Raw genomic sequence first — 20395 nt, 5'->3', positions numbered from 1 at the left:
ACGCCACCAGTTTACAAAATAAAAGATCTGAATGGAGAGGAAATACTCGGCACTTTCTATTCTGATGAACTTCAGAGCGCCCTTTCGGACGAGCTGTACAGAGTAGAACGAATTTTGAAGACGAAAAAAATTAGAGGAAAGAAATATTATCTGATAAAATGGAAAGGTTATCCAGAAAGTTTCAATAGTTGGGAGCCGGAGGAAAATGTTATTAGAACTTCGTAAGTTCCTGTGCTGGTACTACGTAAGTACTTCGTAAGTTCCTGTCCATGGTACTTGTCAAGTACTACGTAAGTACTAACGTAAGTATTTACGAAAGTTATTCAATAAGTACCATGGAAAAAGTCTTAATTTCTTGAAAGCCGAAAGTGTCAGTTTACCACCCCACTTCCACCCCCCACCTGGCCAAGTATTTATCATGTACTGTCGTAAGTAATGTTCACTTACTGCATCTTTTTCGGCAGTATGTGGATGAGGTGGGGGCCCCTCGGTTCCTGAACATATTAAGTTTGCAAGATCTTCAAAACGACTTCTCATGTTACCACAGTCCGTTCTCTCGAGTCCCCCTTTTTCAGCTTTATCGATAAGTTCTGGTTGAAGTATAATGTACACAACTGACATGAGCCATAGACAAGTAACTTCAAAGTCCGGTGTTACAGAACCGTAGGGTTTCATAATGTCAAGTGCTCGTAGGTCAAACGAAGCATTATAAGCACACACAGATTCACAAGCGTTAAGAAGTTTGTGTAGGTTCTTTAGTGAGACTCGAGGTTGTTCTAGTTGTTCTTGATTAGGTGGGAAGTACGCTTTTTCAAGTTTTTCCTCCTTGAAACCGTCTATTAAAAATCCCTGGCTGCCGCCGCTCCATGCAATTCCAAGTCAAAAGCTCGTGGATATTCTACTGGTCCGACTGTCTCGGTATCAATTGTTGGATTAAGTATATTCTTGAGAACGAGGGGGGTAAGAGCGTTCCGAATTACCAAACATGGAAGTCTGTAGTCGTGGCAAATTTCTAAGAAAGTCTGTTTGAACTTGTTGTGAATCTCTTCTAGTTCTTCTAAGGCGGCTATTTCGTACGACCTGGCTCGAGTCAACACATTCCGCCTGCAATAATCCCAAGGCATATCTTTGAATATGATAATGAAACTGGGTAAATGGTCAAATGCTCTAGAAACAATCTTTTTTTCTTCCGACTCCGTGGAAACGCCCCGGATTCGAGAAAAAGTCAGATGTTGAATTATGGAAGAGTCACAAATAATGTATTGTTCTGAAGGGAGGCCCCCCTCCTCCCTCCTCCTCCCAGCCTGACATTGTAAACTAAGCGTATGTTCTATAAACTGGTTCTGAAAATCGGCAATCGAAACGTGGCGCCCATTATAAAAGTCGGCAATGTTGCTGGAAAAACTAGTGTCAAATTCTGGTACGTGATACGGATCCAAATTTACTGCATCGTAACTCTTACCACTTCCAGTTGGTCCATTTATGAATATGTATGACATTTTGGGGATACTATATCATTAGAAAAAATTTTTTAAATTATTTTTATTAAGATATATACGATAATACAATGACAATCCTTTCTATTTCAGATGCAATAAAAATACTTGAAACCGGAGAAAACATCAAAATTGATGATGGAGGCAAATTAGTATTTGGTGAATATGTAGATCCTTTCATATACGTAGACAGTGAGCTAGAAGTAGTTTTCAACATCGGACCTAAATATGGTTCGGGAGGAGATCCAGCTACATGTGATGGGGTGTGTGTCCGTTGGCAACCGAGTCTTCAAAAGTTTACTGATTTAATAATATTCCGTACCCTAGGTGAAAGTTTCGATGCATCTACTGCTAAAAGTTATGCTGCAAGCCTGGCTGCTAACTCCAAGAATACTATCGGAACCGTCACCGAAGGGAATCCTATCGGAACGACCTGCAGATTTTACAATCCATCTAAAGTGTATCAGAAACGAGGGAGCGGGGCGCAGCCAGTTGCGTATTTTAAATTTCAGTTTAAAAGAGGGAGAAACACTTCCAATTTCGCTACATGTATTGATATGGTTCAAGAAATTGACTGTGCTTTTAAAGCAGTGAGCCCATTGCCAGTCCGAGAAAATCCTGCTATTGTACCTCGTAATATCAGGAAAGGTAGTAAGATAGAATTCTTAGCATTTAAACCGCGATTAAGTAAGCGTGCTCTTTCTTTCACTGTTGAGAGATTAATATTTTGTGCTGCACCTAATAAACCAGAAATTCAAGATGCGGAAGAACTAGTCGACTTAGAAAGATTAGGCGAGATATATAAACAAATAAATGCTGCCAAAAATATTATAGTGGATTTTGATGAATTAGAATAGATATTTCTTTTAAGAAAATTTTTTATGATATATATAGGACAGTACAATGGATCCAATCGTGAATGAATATAAGATAAACCAATTGGCCGATATACTTGACCTCGATTTAAATAGAGGGCTAGACACTCAGAATTATCTGTATACCATGACTCACACAGATTTAACAGATTCTTCAGGTAAAGGTTTTACTCTAGAAAATCCCTTCGGAAAAAAACCATGGATAGATTTCAATGATCTTAGAGAAGAATTGGTGAAGAAATGGGAGAAGGTGCCGCCGCAGTTTATTCCAAGGAGACTTACTGTGCATTACAGCATAAAAAAACGTCGCTTACGGAGGACATTCAAAGGTGTAGTTATAGAAAAAGATTTTTCCTCCGAAGTCAAGCGAGTCGAGGATATCGCGCAGATTGATATTGAAGGTATGGCCAAAGAAAGAAAGATGTACCGTGTTTTTACAGAAATGGAAGTCAAATTTTCAAATCCAAAAGATCAAAGTGTGCAAAATCGTACACACTATGTTAACTATAAGGAGGGTATATACACAAAAGATAAGGGAGGGGCGGCAGTGAAAGAACAATTAGTAAAAGACTACAAAGAATGGCTTGATAAAGCTGAAGCTGTTGAGGGCTCTGGTCTAGTTCTCGAGGAGATACTTAATTTTAAAGTAAGACTGGTAGAATTACTACTCGGGGCTGGCCCCGGCCCCCAACTGCCGGAATGGTTGAAAAATAAGAATGTGTGAGCGATCTGGTCCTACTCAGAGGCGCCGAGGACTGCTTCCAGTATGCCGTCGTAGCAAGTTTAAAGTTAGCCGACCCCGAGTTTCGTAAAAAGAAGGCTGGTAATACCAGAAAAAATTGGAATACGTACTCTCCATTTATAGCCGATTACTGTTGGGAAGGTATTCCCTTTCCTACACCCGCCGATCTGACTGTGTTCAGGCGCTTCGAGCAGCAAAATCCAGGCATCAGACTCAAAGTATTTCAGATCTACGAGTCCGATCCCGATCCGTCCGGTATAACTGTGTTTTATAGTAGCGTAGCTCCTAACAGAACCCGTCCCGGAACCGTCCAGACAGCGAAAATTTTACTAATAGTCGGTGAAGACGGCGGGGACCACTTCGTACCAATTACTGCGGAAAATCGCCTTCGTAATTCTAATAAAAATCGTAAGAATGTGCACAGACGGAAGTGTATTTGCCTGGTTTGTGGAAAAGGATTTGCGTCAACAGGAGAGTTGGAAGAACATGAGAATTATTGTGGAACAGACACTGCCCAGCCAGTTTTTCCTAAGGAAGTATGTCAATTTGAAGGACATCGGAAGAAGGTGGTGTCCCCCTACGTCGTCTACGCAGATACTGAAGCAATTATTGAGCGGGGCACTGGCCGACACATTCCAATTTGTCTTTCGTATGTTATGGTGGAACGGTGGGGCGAAGGGCGACCACCCACTGTTTATGGTAAAAGAACATTCACCGGGCTCTCCTGTGTTACAGAATTTCTAAAGGATATGAAAGAACGGGCTGAGGATTATTCGAAATCGTATTATTGGAAAATAAAAACGATGGGGGATCCTTCTAATTACGGCAATCCAGTCTGTATTGCATGTGGAGAGCCGGCAGGATACCAAGACGGAACGACTTTTTATTGTGAAAAGTGCCGTCCGTCGAGAACCATTCCTATCTACTTTCACAACCTCAAGGGATACGATGGTTCTTTTATTTTGAAAGAATTACATGAAATCGACGCCGGAGGGGGACCAGAGCCTAAAATCATAGCTAAGACGGGCAATGGTGGAATTATGGGTCTCTCGAAAACATTTATTTTTCACGCCTCAATTGTTGTCGATGGGGAGATGGAGATAAAGAGACGCCACTTTTCTATAAAGTTTATGGACAGTGCTCAGTTGATGTCTGGGTCGCTCGCTAAGTTGGCAAAAACTGTGCCGGACCACGGATGGACGGCAGTACCACTTACGTACCCGGACATTCAAAGAGCGAAAGGTTTCTTTCCGTATGAATATTTAGATTCTCCAGAGCGATTGGAAGAAGAGGAGCTACCACCGAGGGGCAAATTTTATAGCGAATTGACGGAAGAGGGGATTTCAGAATCTGATTATGAGCATGCATTGAAGGTGTGGGATGAAGTGGGATGTAAGACGATTAAAGATTATATGGAATTCTATTGTGAGACGGACGTTCTCCTTCTTGCAAATATATTCGAAAATTCCGCGACACATGTTTAAAAGCATATAAGTTAGATCCAGCCCATTACATGTCGGCGCCCGGCTTGACATGGGATGCTATGTTACTTTATACGGGTAATAAATTTGAGCTCATTCAAGATGCTGAGCAGATGAATTTCATTCAAAGGGGAATTCGAGGCGGTATCAGCCAGTGTAATATTCATTATTTACAGACAAATCATCCAGCTTACGTTGACGGAGCTGGCGGGAACTGGGATCCGGAGAAACCGTTAACCGAAATAAAATATCTCGATGCTAATAATCTTTACGGATGGGCAATGAGTCAGGATATGCCCACGGGCGGACTTCATTGGATGACGAAGGAAGAATTGTTAGAATGGTCTGCTCAGAATGACGGAGCAGGATTTGATTGGGGACCCGACGCCACCTTTCCACCAAGTTTTCTAGAAGTAGACTTAGAATACCCAGCCGAATTACATGAAGAACACAGCGATTTGCCATTAGCGCCGCATCACTATGAATTTCCGAGGCAGGGCGGTCGACTGATTACAAGTGTGATGGATAGAGAGAGATACGTCTTACACTACAAGTTGCTGGAATTCTATCTTCGGATGGGAATGAGATTGAAAAAGATTTATCGGGTGCTTGCTTTCGATGAAGCTCCATGTCTCGCGAAATATATAGACTTTAACACTAAAATGAGGGCAAAGGGAAAGACAGATTTTGAAAAGAATTTCTATAAGCTGATGAATAATGCAATGTTCGGTAAGACAATAGAGGATGTTCGAAAGTACAGAGACTTTAAATTTGTTTCGGACCGCGGTTCCGGCCGTAAAAAGATTCAGAAGTATAATCCAAAGATGAAACATATAACTTTCATAACTTCCGAAGAGGATGGCGATTCCTGCGACAGTGCCCTACTGGAACTGAAAACGGATGAGCATAGATATGTAAAACCAGTTTTCATCGGCGCCGCAGTACTAGAACTTTCTAAGCTGCTAATGTATGAGACGCATTACAATTACTTTCGGACCCAGTTCCCTGGAATACGATTAGCCTACATGGATACTGACAGTTTTGTTTACAGTGTACCGATCCCGGACCCGGACGTAACTTTCAATGATATAGTCCGTGAAGATGTTGAAAAGAATGGTGAGAAGTCTATATATGATACTAGTGGGATGAGTGGACCCATGATAGCCACCAACTTTCCGAAGATTAATAAAAAAGTGATAGGTAAATTTAAAGATGAGTTGAATGGTGAACCTATTCTTGATTTTGTCGGCATACGCTCGAAAGTGTATGCTTTTCGAACTCCAACTTCGGAGACGAAAAAAAATAAAGGGGTGAAAGATGTTTGTGTTAGAAAACATTTGAACTTTGAAGATTATAAAGATCTGTTTGAAACTGGGAAGGAGCCCGAGCCGGCACAATTTGTACAGTTTGTACGGAAAAAGGCTGGAGAAATCCGTAGTGAAAAGCGCAGTAAAATCATGATGGCGCCAAATGATATCAAACGTGTGCAGTTATACAATCCAGACACAGGCGAATGGTTGGCAGAAACATGGCCGATAGGACGGACGACGGGTCATGGTTAATATTGCAAAGACATTAATCTACTATTTTCAACAGTGACCTGGGCATCACTGATAACATAAATGTGGGCAAATATATTATCATTGTGAGCGTCATCGCCAACCCACGCGGTATCTTTCTTCAGGATCTCAAGTTGAATTCCGTCCTTTGTGTTCATTACTTTTAAACCATTTCCATGAAACTCAATATCTTTAAAACTACGCAGATCGATAAACAGACAGAATTTATTCTTCAAATAATCGGCCTCATCTATATCAATTTCACACCAATCTTTATCTTCAGCAAATACCGTCGCACCTCTCGCCAAAATTGTCTTGGTATCATCTTCTGAGCGTATACTTTATTTGCAATGCCTTCATTGATACAGACACAGATTCAATGGAGGGGTTAATGAAAAGTTCACTGTTCAGTTCTGCCTGATTCTGATTTTTAGTGAAGAGTATAGCGATACCTCTAATGCTACGTCGTGGTACATTTATTTTCATTGATAACCGTGTCCGATTCTTTGAATGGGATTGTTCTAAAATAATGTATATGCTCGTAAAGGTAACTTTTTCCACCGTTGTAATAACCAGCAGTTGACTCGCGAGATTGAGGTCAGAAATTGTCTCGTATTCCATTTGAATGTTTTTTAATTTATAATTGGTTGTAATAAACTGATTACTGACAAGTAATTGGGGGGCGGGTGCCAACGTAATTTCCCATTCAATATGACTCCCTAACGCTTTTGGATATGCAACTCCATGACCTGTCACGAGGGGGTGAGTGAGACGAATAGCATATTTTGTTTTATATGTGTCGAAAAGTAACTTATCGCCCACGACGGCGGCATCTGCATCGGTCGCACCGCTTCTTAATTTTCTTAGATTTTCGTTCTGAATTCCATACAGTGTCATGTTCGTTCTCTCCTTTTTATGTTTGAAGAGATCGCGATAACATTCAATAAGGTTATATTATTCAAATCGAAAAGTGTCTGACCCTCAAATGTGAGTTTCATACACTCCACCAAATTTTTTTGCAACATTTTGTACTACACGGGTAGTTCCACCTCCCGTTACTTCGAGATCAAAACCAGGTCGAAAGTATCTGGAACTAAGAGTACTCCGCTTTCTAACTTCGGACATCGTATGATAAGTGTCTGGCCTGGATCTGCCTCACTTGGATTATGAGCAATCACGTGATGAGTTCTTTCTGACTTCGTTCCATTCGGTATTCGGTTGGTGAAAGTCGGTGATAATGTTCTATCGTACCCCATTTTCGTGTAATGTATATAGTAGAAGAAAAAAAAGAAAATAAATCACATCTTACATTTCACTTCGTGTATATAATAACTTAGAAGAAAAATCACATCTTTACGTAAATATTTCCGTCTGCCTGAAATATTCGTTGCTGAAGATAAATCGATTGCCTGTGTCGCGAATCAATCGAAGGACCCAATATTCTTGGAGATGATGAGCCTCTTGGTCATCCTCAGTATCCTGGAATACAGCTATGAATTCTAGTCGCTTAAAGAAGTTAGTCTTTTGACATTCCTTCACGAAAGCTAATATGTTATGATAAAGATTATCATCTTTGAGTCGGACACCTGGATTTGCTCGAAGGATATGTCGATTTACTCGTCGGAGTTTGCACCATTCCAATTCGACAGAGAAACCAAACAGGTCTTTATTTTTAGAAAGAAACTTTGCAATATTCTTTTCACCAAACATGCCGATTCCGTAGGGGTGTCATATATTAATACATAATTTTATTTATAATGACTAATGTTAATCATTTAAAAATATCCATAGCTGTTCTCCAACAAATCCGACAACCGATCCTGCTGTTTTTAATAGAAAACTGACGAGGGAACCGATTAAACCTGGTATTGCAGCAGCACTTTTTGCGGCCAATGTTTTTAACCATTCGCCAAATTGCTTACAATTTCTTTCGCTTTTGTATATACTTTGGGCGGACCTGAACCTCCTGTGTTTGCTCCCCCTCCTCCTCCTCCCCCTCCTCCTCTAGTCACAGCCAGGGCAATTGTTGATATTGTCATTCCAAGGGCAGTCAGTATTGCAGCGATTGTAATACCATTTCGTTTAAATAAACTCTGTCAGCTTCAGCCTGAGTGACAATTCTGGATCGGAAATTACATCACGAAGAGACCTAGTCGACGCCAGTCTTTCATGTGCCCCACTGATCATATCATGTTGTACTTCAATTCGATCATCAATTTTAGCTAGTCTTGTTCTGAGTTCGGGTGTAAGTTCTGTCTGCTCTAACAGATTTTCTCTTTCACTGTAAAGCTCATCAAGACGCATATTTGCCATCTTTAATTCATCAACAAAAGCTCTATATTCAGGGTTTAGATTGTTCCATTGGTCGATTTTATTTTCAAAAGCTCGTATTTTGTGTGCATTACCAGAAGCATCTTTTCGTAACTCTGTCAGTTTATCTTTGTATATACCCATGTCTTTTGGTGACATCTTCTCAGCCGGTATTTTATCGTTTTTCACATCTTCAGAATGCAATGTACGTTTCACATATTCGGGCTCTGCTAATACTTCTCTAATAATTCATGTCCTCCTTTTAAACTCATTAATGTGGACAGCTTAAAATCCACCTCCTCTATCTTTAGACAGCTTGAGGTTTTTATAATACAGCTTTCCATCCCTAACCTCAGATTCCATAGCCAATACATTTAGTGCATCCGGATCAGTAATTTTATTCTCATCTAAGAATTTATTAACCATTCTTAATTTTTCATCTGCTTTAAGTTCAGTCAAAAGACCAACCTGTGGGCTAGCAAGGAAAGGATCAGCTTCTGCAAGGGCATTATCATCTTCTATGAAGAATGTTTCAGCAGTAGCGTCATCATTATCATTTAAATTTGCATCATCGAAATCCTGGAATGGTATATTTTCTTCTCCTCCTTCTGCCATATTGTATTTCTATATTACTACAATTATTTTTTATCATGCCTTACATATACAGTAAAAATGCACATCTCAGTTGTTGAAAGCGTTGAACAATTGGCTGATTACATAGAAAGAACAAGTGCTGCATATCGACGAAGTTATAAATTAATGGGTCGAATTGATATGGCTCTCAATATTACTAAGGGAATTCTTGTAAGCTCTGCTGTCATAGCAGCAATTCCAACAGTTCCGGTACTGTTAGCCTTAACTCCTATACCAGGTGTTGTTATTGATGTGATACAAGGAAAACTGGTGTAGCAAAGAGACGAGAGAAATATAAACATTATTATGTTCAATATAAACAGCTGCTTACACAAATACAAGAAAAAGGCGCAACCCTTCGGAACGAGGAGGCTCCGGGGTCAGAACTTATTCAGGACATATTTCATCAGGCGCTAGAAATTCAAAAACAAGAAGGATTTAGTCCGCCGCTGGAGCGATATCTACGATATTATGGATTGAATGGATATGAAAGTTAGGTTCAGAAAAAATTCTGTAGAAAATTTTTCTGAAAACTGTAGAATGACAGACATTGAACATGACATCACAAGTTGCTAAGCAACATTCGAAGCCCGGTATTGCAAAAGCGGTATTGCGAAATTCCTGTAAAGTCCCTACTGGAAACGTCCCGATAGGGGTATTGCGCAACATCCCTATGGTTCCGGTAGGGGAAAATCTCGTTCCGACGACTCCAACATAGTGAAAATGGACCAGCCAGCAGATAAAATTCACATCCAGAAACGAGACCCGCACCTTCGGAACTGTTCCGATACGGGTCTTTGTAAGAGCTCCTGTACGGCTCAGTCAGAATCTATCTAACAAATGAGAGAGAGAATAGAATGTCGTTCTGTTTTGCCCAGTGGGGGTGAGTCATAGCTACTGTATTGCGCAAGTTCCATTTGGAATGACTCAGCAGGGAATTTCCCCGCTTAGTACAGGACAATGCACTGCTGCGCGTGAGTGAGTTCGTATATAGGTCAGGGTCATACTTTAGTTACATGGATGGTTAAATTTTCCTTCGCTTCATGTAGATAAATGAATAAAATGGGGTGTAAAATTCTTATTTTGTCCTGGAGGTCAATAAAATCTTACTACTCAGTATTTTTAACTGGAAGAAAATACGATAACTATTGTTTCCTCCCAATGAAGCAAATCAAACAGATTTGTGGATGTTATTTACTAATTGCAATGTGCTGAAGAAGAAAATAAATGTCAAAATTGGGTATTTACAATGCATTATAGTCTCTACTCACTAAAATTGCAAGTTTTGCTACATTGGTATATCGTGAATGGGCATTTTATTGTTATGCAATGAACTAATGCACAGCCTTAAAAAGAAGACTTTATAACGCACACACATAGTCATATTGCCATTTTCTCCTTAAAGTAAATAGATTGTTGATGGCTGTCTATTTTTATAATTTACTTTTTAAATATTTTTTTATAAAATAATTTTGATATGACGTATTTGGAAAATTGTCTATGCCTCTTGTCTTACTTATACAGCAAGCATTACTAACAATCTATTAGGTCGTGGGATAGAGGGGACGTCTACGTGCACCTCCCCCCCCCCCAACCCAACAGGATAACAAACCTTTATCTTTCAGAAGCCTTGGGATCTCTAGAATAAGAAATAGGATTTGAACAGACAAAATATAGGGACTGAATAGCTGTCACGGTCATGTTTTGAAGGGTACCGCAAAATCACGATTTTTGTGACCCACATGGATTTTTGTCGAACCTGTTTTCATGTACGTCATTTGCTGAGCTTACTGTTTAACATGACCTGACTTATGGGGTATCATTAGAAAGGTGATTTATTCTTCTTGAAAATGGTATATAGTAATATGCAATATCTTCTATAGTTTTCATGAAATAGGGCCATAATTTACCCATACCCCAAAGTTTATGTCGCAAATTACTGTCAAAACTAATCTAAATTCTACCAATTATTTACCTAGACATAATACAAAGGGCAATGCTGTGTATTAACTTTGTGTTATTTGCTACAGGTACATGTTAGAAACCTGAAATAAACCTTTGACAGAAAAAATATTGGGATCCTGTAGCTGTAACAGTCATATTTTGAAGGGTCCCGCAAAATCACAGTATTACTGAATCACATTCGTTTTTGTTAAACCTGTCTTCTTGTAAGTCTTCTGCTGAGCTTATTTTGAACATAATGAGGCATATGCGGTATCATTAGAAAGTAAATTTACTTTCTTTTACAATGATATATTGCAATATGCAATATCTTCTATAGTTTTCATGAAATGCAAAACTTACCCCATACCCCAAAGTTTTATGTCGCAAGTTACAGTCAAAACTAATCTCAAATTCTACCAATTATTTTCCTAGACACTTTACAAAAGGGATGCTTTGTATAAAATATATTTGATTTGGTACAGGTGCATGTCAAAAATATGAGTTAGACTTTTAACAGACAAAATATTGGGATTGAATGACTGTTACTTGCATGTTTTGAAGGGTACCGTGAAGTCAGAGTATTACCGACTCGCATATGTTTTTGTTAAATGTGTCGTCTTGTAAGTCATCTGCTGACCTAACTTTTTATCATAGCCTAGCTTTTGGGCTGCCATTAGAAAGACAATTTATTTGGCTTTATAATGACATATTTTAATATACAATATCTTCTGTAGTGTTCATGAAATAGGACCAAACCTTACCCCATACCCCAAAGTTTTATGTCGTAAATTACTGTCACAACTAATCTTAAATTCTACCAATTATTTACCTAGACATTATACAAAAGGCAATGCTTTGTATCAAATTTATTTTATTTGATACAGGTACATGTTAGAAACTTGAAATAAACTTTTAAGACAAAAATATCCGGATGCTGTATCTGTAACAGTCATATTTTGAATGGTACTGCAAAATCACAGTATTGCCAACTCGCGTACGTTTTCGTTAGACCTGTCTTCTTGTAAGTCGCCTACTGAGCTTACTTTTTAACATAACGTGGCAAGTTGGGCATCATTACTAAGTTAATAGACTCTTCTTTAAAATACTATATTGCAATATGCAATATCTTCTATAGTTTTCATGAAATAGGACCAAAACTTACCCCATACCCCAAAGTTTTATGTTCCAAATTACAGTCAAAACTAATCTCAAATTCTGCCAACTATTTACCAGGACATAATACAAAGGGCAATGATTTGTATTAGATTTAGTTTATTTGCTACAGGTGCATGTTAGAATCTTGAAACGAACTTTTAACAGAAAAAATATTGTGATGCTGTAGCTGTAACAGTAATATTTTGAAGGGTACCACAAAATTACGGTATTGCCAACTCGCATACGTTTTTGTTAAACCTGTCTTATTGTAAGTCATCTGCTGAGCTTACTGTTTACTCTAACCTATCTTATGGGCTATCATTGGAAAGAAAATTTTGCCTAAAAGCGACCGACATATTGTAATAGGCAATATCTTCAATAGTTTACATGAAATAGGACCAAAACTTACCCCACATCCCAAATTCGCAAACTGCAAAGTTTTAGAACAGATGTAGTTTGCAAATCAAACTAAGGGTTGGGGTGATGAGTTTTTTGCTATTTCATTACAACTTAAGATGATAATGCACTTTATGATATGCTAAAAATAAGAGTGATAAAATCTTTGTAATGATACCCTACAATCTGGGTTACGGATAAAATAAAGGTTGGCAGATAAATTTCATGGAAACCTGTTTAATAACATTTCACGGGTTTCAGCAACATATCCTGCTATCCTTCAAACCATGATGCTAACAGCTATTAAATCCCAATAATTATCCTGTTAATGGTATCTGTCATAGTTGGAAATGTCTCTGTAACAAATAAAATAGGTTTCATACAAAGTTTGTCTTTTTTATAGAATTTATCGAAATTAAATACTAGTTTTGACAGTAATTTACGACATAAAACTTTGGGGTATGGGGTAAGGTTTGGTCCTATTTCATGAACACTACAGAAGATATTGTATATTAAAATATGTCATTATAAAGCCAAATAAATTGTCTTTCTAATGGCAGCCCAAAAGCTAGGCTATGATAAAAAGTTAGGTCAGCAGATGACTTACAAGACGACACATTTAACAAAAACATATGCGAGTCGGTAATACTCTGACTTCACGGTACCCTTCAAAACATGCAAGTAACAGTCATTCAATCCCAATATTTTGTCTGTTAAAAGTCTAACTCATATTTTTGACATGCACCTGTACCAAATCAAATATATTTTATACAAAGCATCCCTTTTGTAAAGTGTCTAGGAAAATAATTGGTAGAATTTGAGATTAGTTTTGACTGTAACTTGCGACATAAAACTTTGGGGTATGGGGTAAGTTTTGGTCTCATTTCATGAAAACTATAGAAGATATTGCATATTGCAATATATCATTGTAAAAGAAAGTAAATTTACTTTCTAATGATACCGCATATGCCTCATTATGTTCAAAATAAGCTCAGCAGAAGACTTACAAGAAGACAGGTTTAACAAAAACGAATGTGATTCAGTAATACTGTGATTTTGCGGGACCCTTCAAAATATGACTGTTACAGCTACAGGATCCCAATATTTTTTCTGTCAAAAGTTTATTTCAGGTTTCTAACATGTACCTGTATCAAATAAAACAAAGTTAATACACAGCATTGCCCTTTGTATTATGTCTAGGTAAATAATTGGTAGAATTTAGATTAGTTTTGACAGTAATTTGCGACATAAACTTTGGGGTATGGGTAAATTATGGCCCTATTTCATGAAAACTATAGAAGATATTGCATATTACTATATACCATTTTCAAGAAGAATAAATCACCTTACTAATGATACCCCATAAGTCAGGTCATGTTAAAAAGTAAGCTCAGCAGATGACGTACATGAAAACAGGTTCGACAAAAATCCATGTGGGTCACAAAAATCGTGATTTTGCGGTACCCTTCAAAACATGACCGTGACAGCTATTCAGTCCCTATATTTTGTCTGTTCAAATCCTATTTCTTATTCTAGAGATCCCAAGGCTTCTGAAAAATAAAGGTTTGTTATCCTGTGGGGTTTGGGGGGGAGGTGCACGTAGACACCCCCTCTATCCCACGGCCTAATAGATTGTTAGTAATGCTTGCTGTATAAGTAAGACAAGGAGGCATAGACAATTTTCCAAATACGTCATATCAAAATTATTTTATAAAAAAATATTTAAAAAGTAAATTATAAAAATAGACAGTCATCAACAATCTATTTACTTTAAGGAGAAAATGGCAGTATGACTATGTGTGCGCGTTTTAAAGTCTTCTTTTCAAGGCTGTGCATTAGTTCATTGCATAACAATAAAATGCCCATTCACGATATACCAATGTAGCAAAACTTGCAATTTTAGTGAGTAGAGACAATAATGCATTGTAAATACCCAATTTTGACATTTATTTTCTTCTTCAGCACATTGCAATTAGTAAATAACATCCACAAATCTGTTTGATTTGCTTCATTGGGAGGAAACAATAGTTATCGTATTTTCTTCCAGTTAAAAATACTGAATTACCAGAAAAAATCGATTTAAAGTTATCCAATTCTATGACGTCATATTTTTTTACTAAAACCTTATGCATTTTTGAAAGACCAGTATCTCAGCTTTCTAAAACTATAAGGTATATGGCATTTCAAGCCAGTTTACTTCATCAAGGAAAGAATGTTGTACCCCTACCCCTAGCTTTTGCACATCCCATACAGATACACGCAATTCAAAATTGACTCCAGAGAAGTAGTGTAGAGTTAAATATCTGATGTTAACACTTTTTTTCTTGTTTAATATGTTGGAATAAATAATTTAAACACAAAAAGTTGTGAAAATTTTGCTTAATAAAAAGTAAATCACAATTGTTACATGGTATTTTGGGTAAAAAATTTCAAAATTGTCAAAAAATTCATTTTAAAGTCGTCCTATTCTATGTACACAAATTAATTTTGCTAAAGTTGGTATTCCTCAGAAAGAGCAGTATCTGAGCTTTCCAAAAATGTAAGGTTTGTGCTATTTCATGCTAGTTTACTCAATTTAGGGGAAGATATAGTACCCCCTACCCCTACCCATTTTTCGCCATTTTTTGCGGTACATACAAATCAAAAACCAGTGCAGACAGGTAGTGCATCCCAAAATATCCAATGTTAACATCTTTTTTCTAGTTCAGCAGATCCCAAAGAACAAAAAAATACCCATGTAGTAGGTTTATGGGGGGTGCACGGTGGGCCCCTCCAGCCCACGGACTATTTCGAACCACACGTGAATTTCTAAGAATACACCAGAGAATACACAATGCAAGACAATGCTAAATGACTCCTTGACATTTTTTGGGTATCTTTACGAACAACACTGACATAGCTTTGTACTACCACAAGTTTCTTGATCCACCAGGTCACACAAAGAAGTAATACCTGTAGCTGTCTGTACATGGCATGTACTGCATGACTGTCTTTTGTGGCAGGCCTAGCCAAACCTGAGTGATTTTCAGACAACTGCTGCAATGCGTTGTACTGATTCTCCCGAGGCAATCGAAAACACTGACTGGTTTCTCGAGAAAGATTGCTTCTAAAATTTGTGGCGGAGATATTTTGAATTTCATCTGTCATTACTTCGAATCTATGAAGTTTCTAAACATATTGAATGTAGTAGAACTTGACCTACCGAAAGATGTTATCTCCCATAATAAAACGCCAAAGGACCAACTTGAACAGAAAATAAAATATCACAATGTAATAAACCAAATTCCACAATTTTGACATCAAAATATAAGCTGGAGCATCAGACATTTCATCATCATCATCCAACATGACTTACTTGAAGAAATTAAAGGAAACATCAACCGCTTTCCCAATAAAAAGATCAATCGTGTGTGTCCAGGTGTCATCAATATGATATGGAACATTATTCTCATCTTCAATTCACTCATCTTCGAAAAAATGTCACGTTTTCACTTACATGTCACTTTTCTGCTTGAAAACACCTCGAGTCAGAAATTCTAACGGCATCCATTTCAGCGGCAGAGGACCTTGGCATTGAGACTGGAACAATTAGGTTAAAGTAAATCGGTCACTTCAAATTTTGCATATAGCCATATATAATAAAGGAGAAATGTCAATGCACATTTTTTCGTTATTATGGACCAATACCGTGGTGTGTTTTATTAGATAAGCTTACATTTGCACTGACTGCATGAGGACTGTGCATTGTAATAATCTGATCCATTGCACCAATATGCCGGGACAGAATATGAACTTTCTCATTTCATTACGCTAGTCTTTCCCTTTTTGTGGACGTTAATTGCTGATTCTAGCATGTTCGTCAAGAACAAAACAAGCCCCTCTTGAAGCTGAGAACTTCACTATCGAATTAAATCACGCCCATTTTGTACGTAGTGGTGTGTATATTGGTGTGAATGTCCCGAACATTTGCCCCGATTTTCATTTTATCACACAGTTTTGTTGTCATGCACCAGTTCGTGCGTTAGAAATCGGCGACACATTGCGTATGTTTTAATAGTTGTCTCCAAGTAAATGGAGTAAGTGGGAGATCATTCATGCAAAATGACATCATTACAGAGGAATTGCCTTTCTTGTATTTCCTTTCTGCTCTATAGTCTTTGTACATGGGGACATATTCAAATCAAAAGTCCTACCTCGTGAAGCGCCCTCATTGATAATTATGAAAGTATGAACATTATATTTTTACCCATGGGTCTTTGAAATATTGTCTGGTTTCATAGATATCACGGCTCAGTCCAAAATCACCAATTTTGGCGACGTAGTCTTGCATAATAAGGACGTTCCTACATGCAATGTCACGATGAATAAACTGTAAAACACAACAAAGAAATAATCATTTCATTTGAATGTAAAATAGGAACAGATAATTCGATTTCTGTCGTAGAGTTTGTTGTAGCTGTGACTCTGTGTACTTCCTTATCTTTTCAAGCAAGACACACAATTACCTTATAAACAGTAAAATATTCCAGGGCCATGTTTTAGTAAAATACTCTTAAATGCGATCCTATATTTGCTTTTAATTGTCTTTTATTGATTCGCGTCAAGAAATTCCAAAGCAATTTACTTACTTAAATTGGGAGCAATTTATTGAACACCTCATTAAAGCTTTATATGATCAAATTACGATGGAGCTCGGAAGGAAGAATCCACATATTGTCATAGAGTCTCTGTGATCACTGTGATGAAATATATGAACTTCTTTCGACCTTGCGTCCAATCCGTAGTTATGAACACCTTTAAACAATAATGGTACGAGTTTCTTATCTGTGTCAAAACAAAGTTACAAGTCGTGCTGTATATTTCACTCACACTGGAAAAGACGAATAATTTACAAGAAGAGAACTGACCTTTTCCAAGTCCATGTGTCGCATTGCTAGTGTTATATCTCGTGCGATACTAATGAGTCTCCTGTCAATTTCAAAGGTGATATTTTCAGTGTCCAAATTCTGTACATAGCACAGTAAATCACCGTGTAGCGCGTATTCTATGATGATATACTTCGGGTCTAGGCAAAATCAGAAAATCAATAAATAAATGATCACGGAATTTTAGAATTTGCCTAGTCGGTCACTATGTTACCATGGCTACAGAAAGGCGCGATTGTCATACGACGATTTCTGAATCTTTCATGATGATGGTGATGATGATGATGATGATGATTATGATGATGATGATATTCTGATGGTAGTGGTTATCAATGTTCAGGATGTTGCTATTGATGAAGTTATTGTTTAAATATTCTTGTTGCAGCTATGATCGTCACGCGGTCGATTTCTTGACGACATAACATCTGACATAGTGCCCATAATTTTCAAACAAAAGCTTCTCCTTATCGTTGAACTCTTCATAGATATTATGCGTTGCTTGCATTGATCATCATAATCGTTTTAGAATCTACATTTTCCAGAATAATGCGTATCTCGTGAACTATTTGTATTTCGCAATCAGTATTTTCTGTTTAAAATCTAAAGGCATGTTGTCTTACCGCCTGAAATGACAATTCCATACAAGCTGATAATGTTTGGGTGACCCTGTAGTTGATGCAAGCACGTGATCTCGTGACAGAAATCCCGGTAGGAAGTTGCAGTGCATCGGGCTTAATTGGAGTCCGATTTAAAACGATCGTTGCAAAGCAGGAAGGAAATAACGAAAGATCGCGTTATGATTGCCAGAAGACTTTGAGGGCGCTTTGCATGGACAGGACAGTGTACCGGACACTGGTCAGTATTGGTTAAATTTTTCTCAATTCATGTGTTTTGTAAATGTTGGATACTTATCTTAGACCAACCCTCGAAAGAATAAATCTGGAGTTATTAATAACACAGCATGCTCATGGTGATTAAACAGGAAAATTATTTTATAAACAAGACTACGTTTAGCTACTTACAATAACATCATATGACATTTGACGAAGCTTGTATTTGCTATGTGACCCCAGCAAACTGGCTCTTAATAAGAAAAACTAAACGTACATTTCTTAAAACTAATTCAGTCAACAGAATAAGAAAATAAGCAATGCGTTTAATTTAGGGACTGGACACAAATTACAGGGGGGGTGGGCCGGTGTTTTTTGGGGGTGGGTCGCCATTTTTCGCGCAAGCATTTTTGAAGGGTCATAAAATTTTGTGCAAGCCTATGGGGGAGGGTCACCTTTTTTCATGCATCAAAGCTGAAATTGCATGTGCACGTTATGGAATAATGAAAAAAGAAAAAATACCTCCTGGCACTTTCATTTTCTGCCATTACCATTTTCGGCGCGCCCTTCGGGCGCAAATTTCAGGTATAATAAACAATGTGTTGATGATCCAAGCAGCCACATTGATTTAAGTTGTCATGATTTCTACTTATTCAACACTATTGTGCATAACTGTCCCCTATAATGACTCTTTCAATAACAATTTGGGAGATTACTTATTTGACATCATTCTCCCATTGACAATACATTGGGTATAGGTCGGTGTCAAACGTTCATGTCGCTGTATGTACATTTTTTAATTTTTTGAGGACATTGACAGAAAACAAACTGTTCAGAATAGTGCATAGTGTCATCAATAACAACTGGAAGCTTCAGGTCGAACAAATTTTGAATAACAATTTAGCATCAGATAACCTATATGAGTTATTTGTAGTTTCCTCATAGCCTACAATGTATAGTGAATCAACATTTTGGTGAAATTCCAAAATCAAATTTCTTGCACAACCATTGACTTGAAACCACTCGTCTAATCATGAATATTAATACTAATGATTAGGTGTACATAAATGCACAGGTTTACCAAGTTTTGTATTGGAAAAAAATTATTCATAGTTTCATCATAGACTGCCATGTATAGTGAATGGACATTTCAGTGAAATTCCAAAATCAAATTTCTTGCACACCCATTGACTTGAAACTACTCTAGTCTAATCATGAACATTAATGCCAATAATCAAGTGTACATAAATGCACAGATTTACCTATTTTTGTATTGGAAAAAAATTATTCATAGTTTCATCATAGACTGCCATGTATAGTGAATCAACATTTCGGTGAAATTCCAAAATCAAATTTCTTGCACACACATGGACTTGTAACCACTCTAGTCTAATCAAGAACATAAATATCAATAATCAAGCATACATAAATACACAGATTTGCCAAGTTTTGTATTTAAAAAAAAATTATTCATAGTTTCTTCATAGACTACAATGTATAATGGATCCACATTTCATGCGAAATTCCAAAAACAAAGTTATTGTACACAGATGCACGTGTTACCACCCTCTTCTAATCAAGCACAATTATGTCAATTATTCAGGGTCATATATACACAAGTAGTGCATATTTTTAATTCTGAAAATTTTTTTTACAGTTTTGTCATAGACTCCCATGTATGGTGGATCAACATTTTGAGAGAAATTCCAAAATCAAATATCTTGTTCACATGTGCACTTGTAAACAACCCATGCTAATCAAGTATATCTATATCAGTTATTAAACATCTGTATATGAACAGATATAGCTAGTTTTATACTGGAAAATACACGTTCGTAGTTTTCTTATAGTCGACTACATGTATATAGTGAATCAACATTATCGATAAAATCTAAAAATTACATTTTTTGTACAGGCATGCACTTTTTACCTGCCACTTCAAGCAAAGTACATTTACATGAATTATCACACACATATGATTTGATATTTTTTGGACAACGCGTTATATCGGCCACATTTTGCCTTCCTTTCGGAGGGGCGACTAAAAAG

At 37.4% G+C, this 20395-nt stretch overlaps 1 protein-coding gene across 1 annotated transcript in view; it reads right to left on the bottom strand.

The window, feature by feature from the left end:
- Positions 1–20395, bottom strand: part of LOC139119491 (proto-oncogene tyrosine-protein kinase receptor Ret-like) — a 48658-nt gene that overhangs the window by 10011 nt on the left and 18252 nt on the right. Inside the window, exons 16-20 of the mRNA XM_070683342.1 lie at positions 18137–18247; positions 17499–17656; positions 16838–16960; positions 16088–16170; positions 15794–15834 (exon numbers count right to left, since the gene is read on the bottom strand). Of these exons, the coding sequence (XP_070539443.1) occupies positions 15794–15834; positions 16088–16170; positions 16838–16960; positions 17499–17656; positions 18137–18247 (516 nt within the window). The remainder of the gene's footprint in view (positions 1–15793; positions 15835–16087; positions 16171–16837; positions 16961–17498; positions 17657–18136; positions 18248–20395) is intronic.

Source organism: Ptychodera flava, chromosome 19, assembly GCF_041260155.1.
Source record: "Ptychodera flava strain L36383 chromosome 19, AS_Pfla_20210202, whole genome shotgun sequence".
NCBI classification, from domain to species: domain Eukaryota; kingdom Metazoa; phylum Hemichordata; class Enteropneusta; family Ptychoderidae; genus Ptychodera; species Ptychodera flava.
The sequence above is the reverse complement of the archived record's forward strand: the minus strand, read 5'-3'. Positions and strand labels throughout refer to the sequence as shown.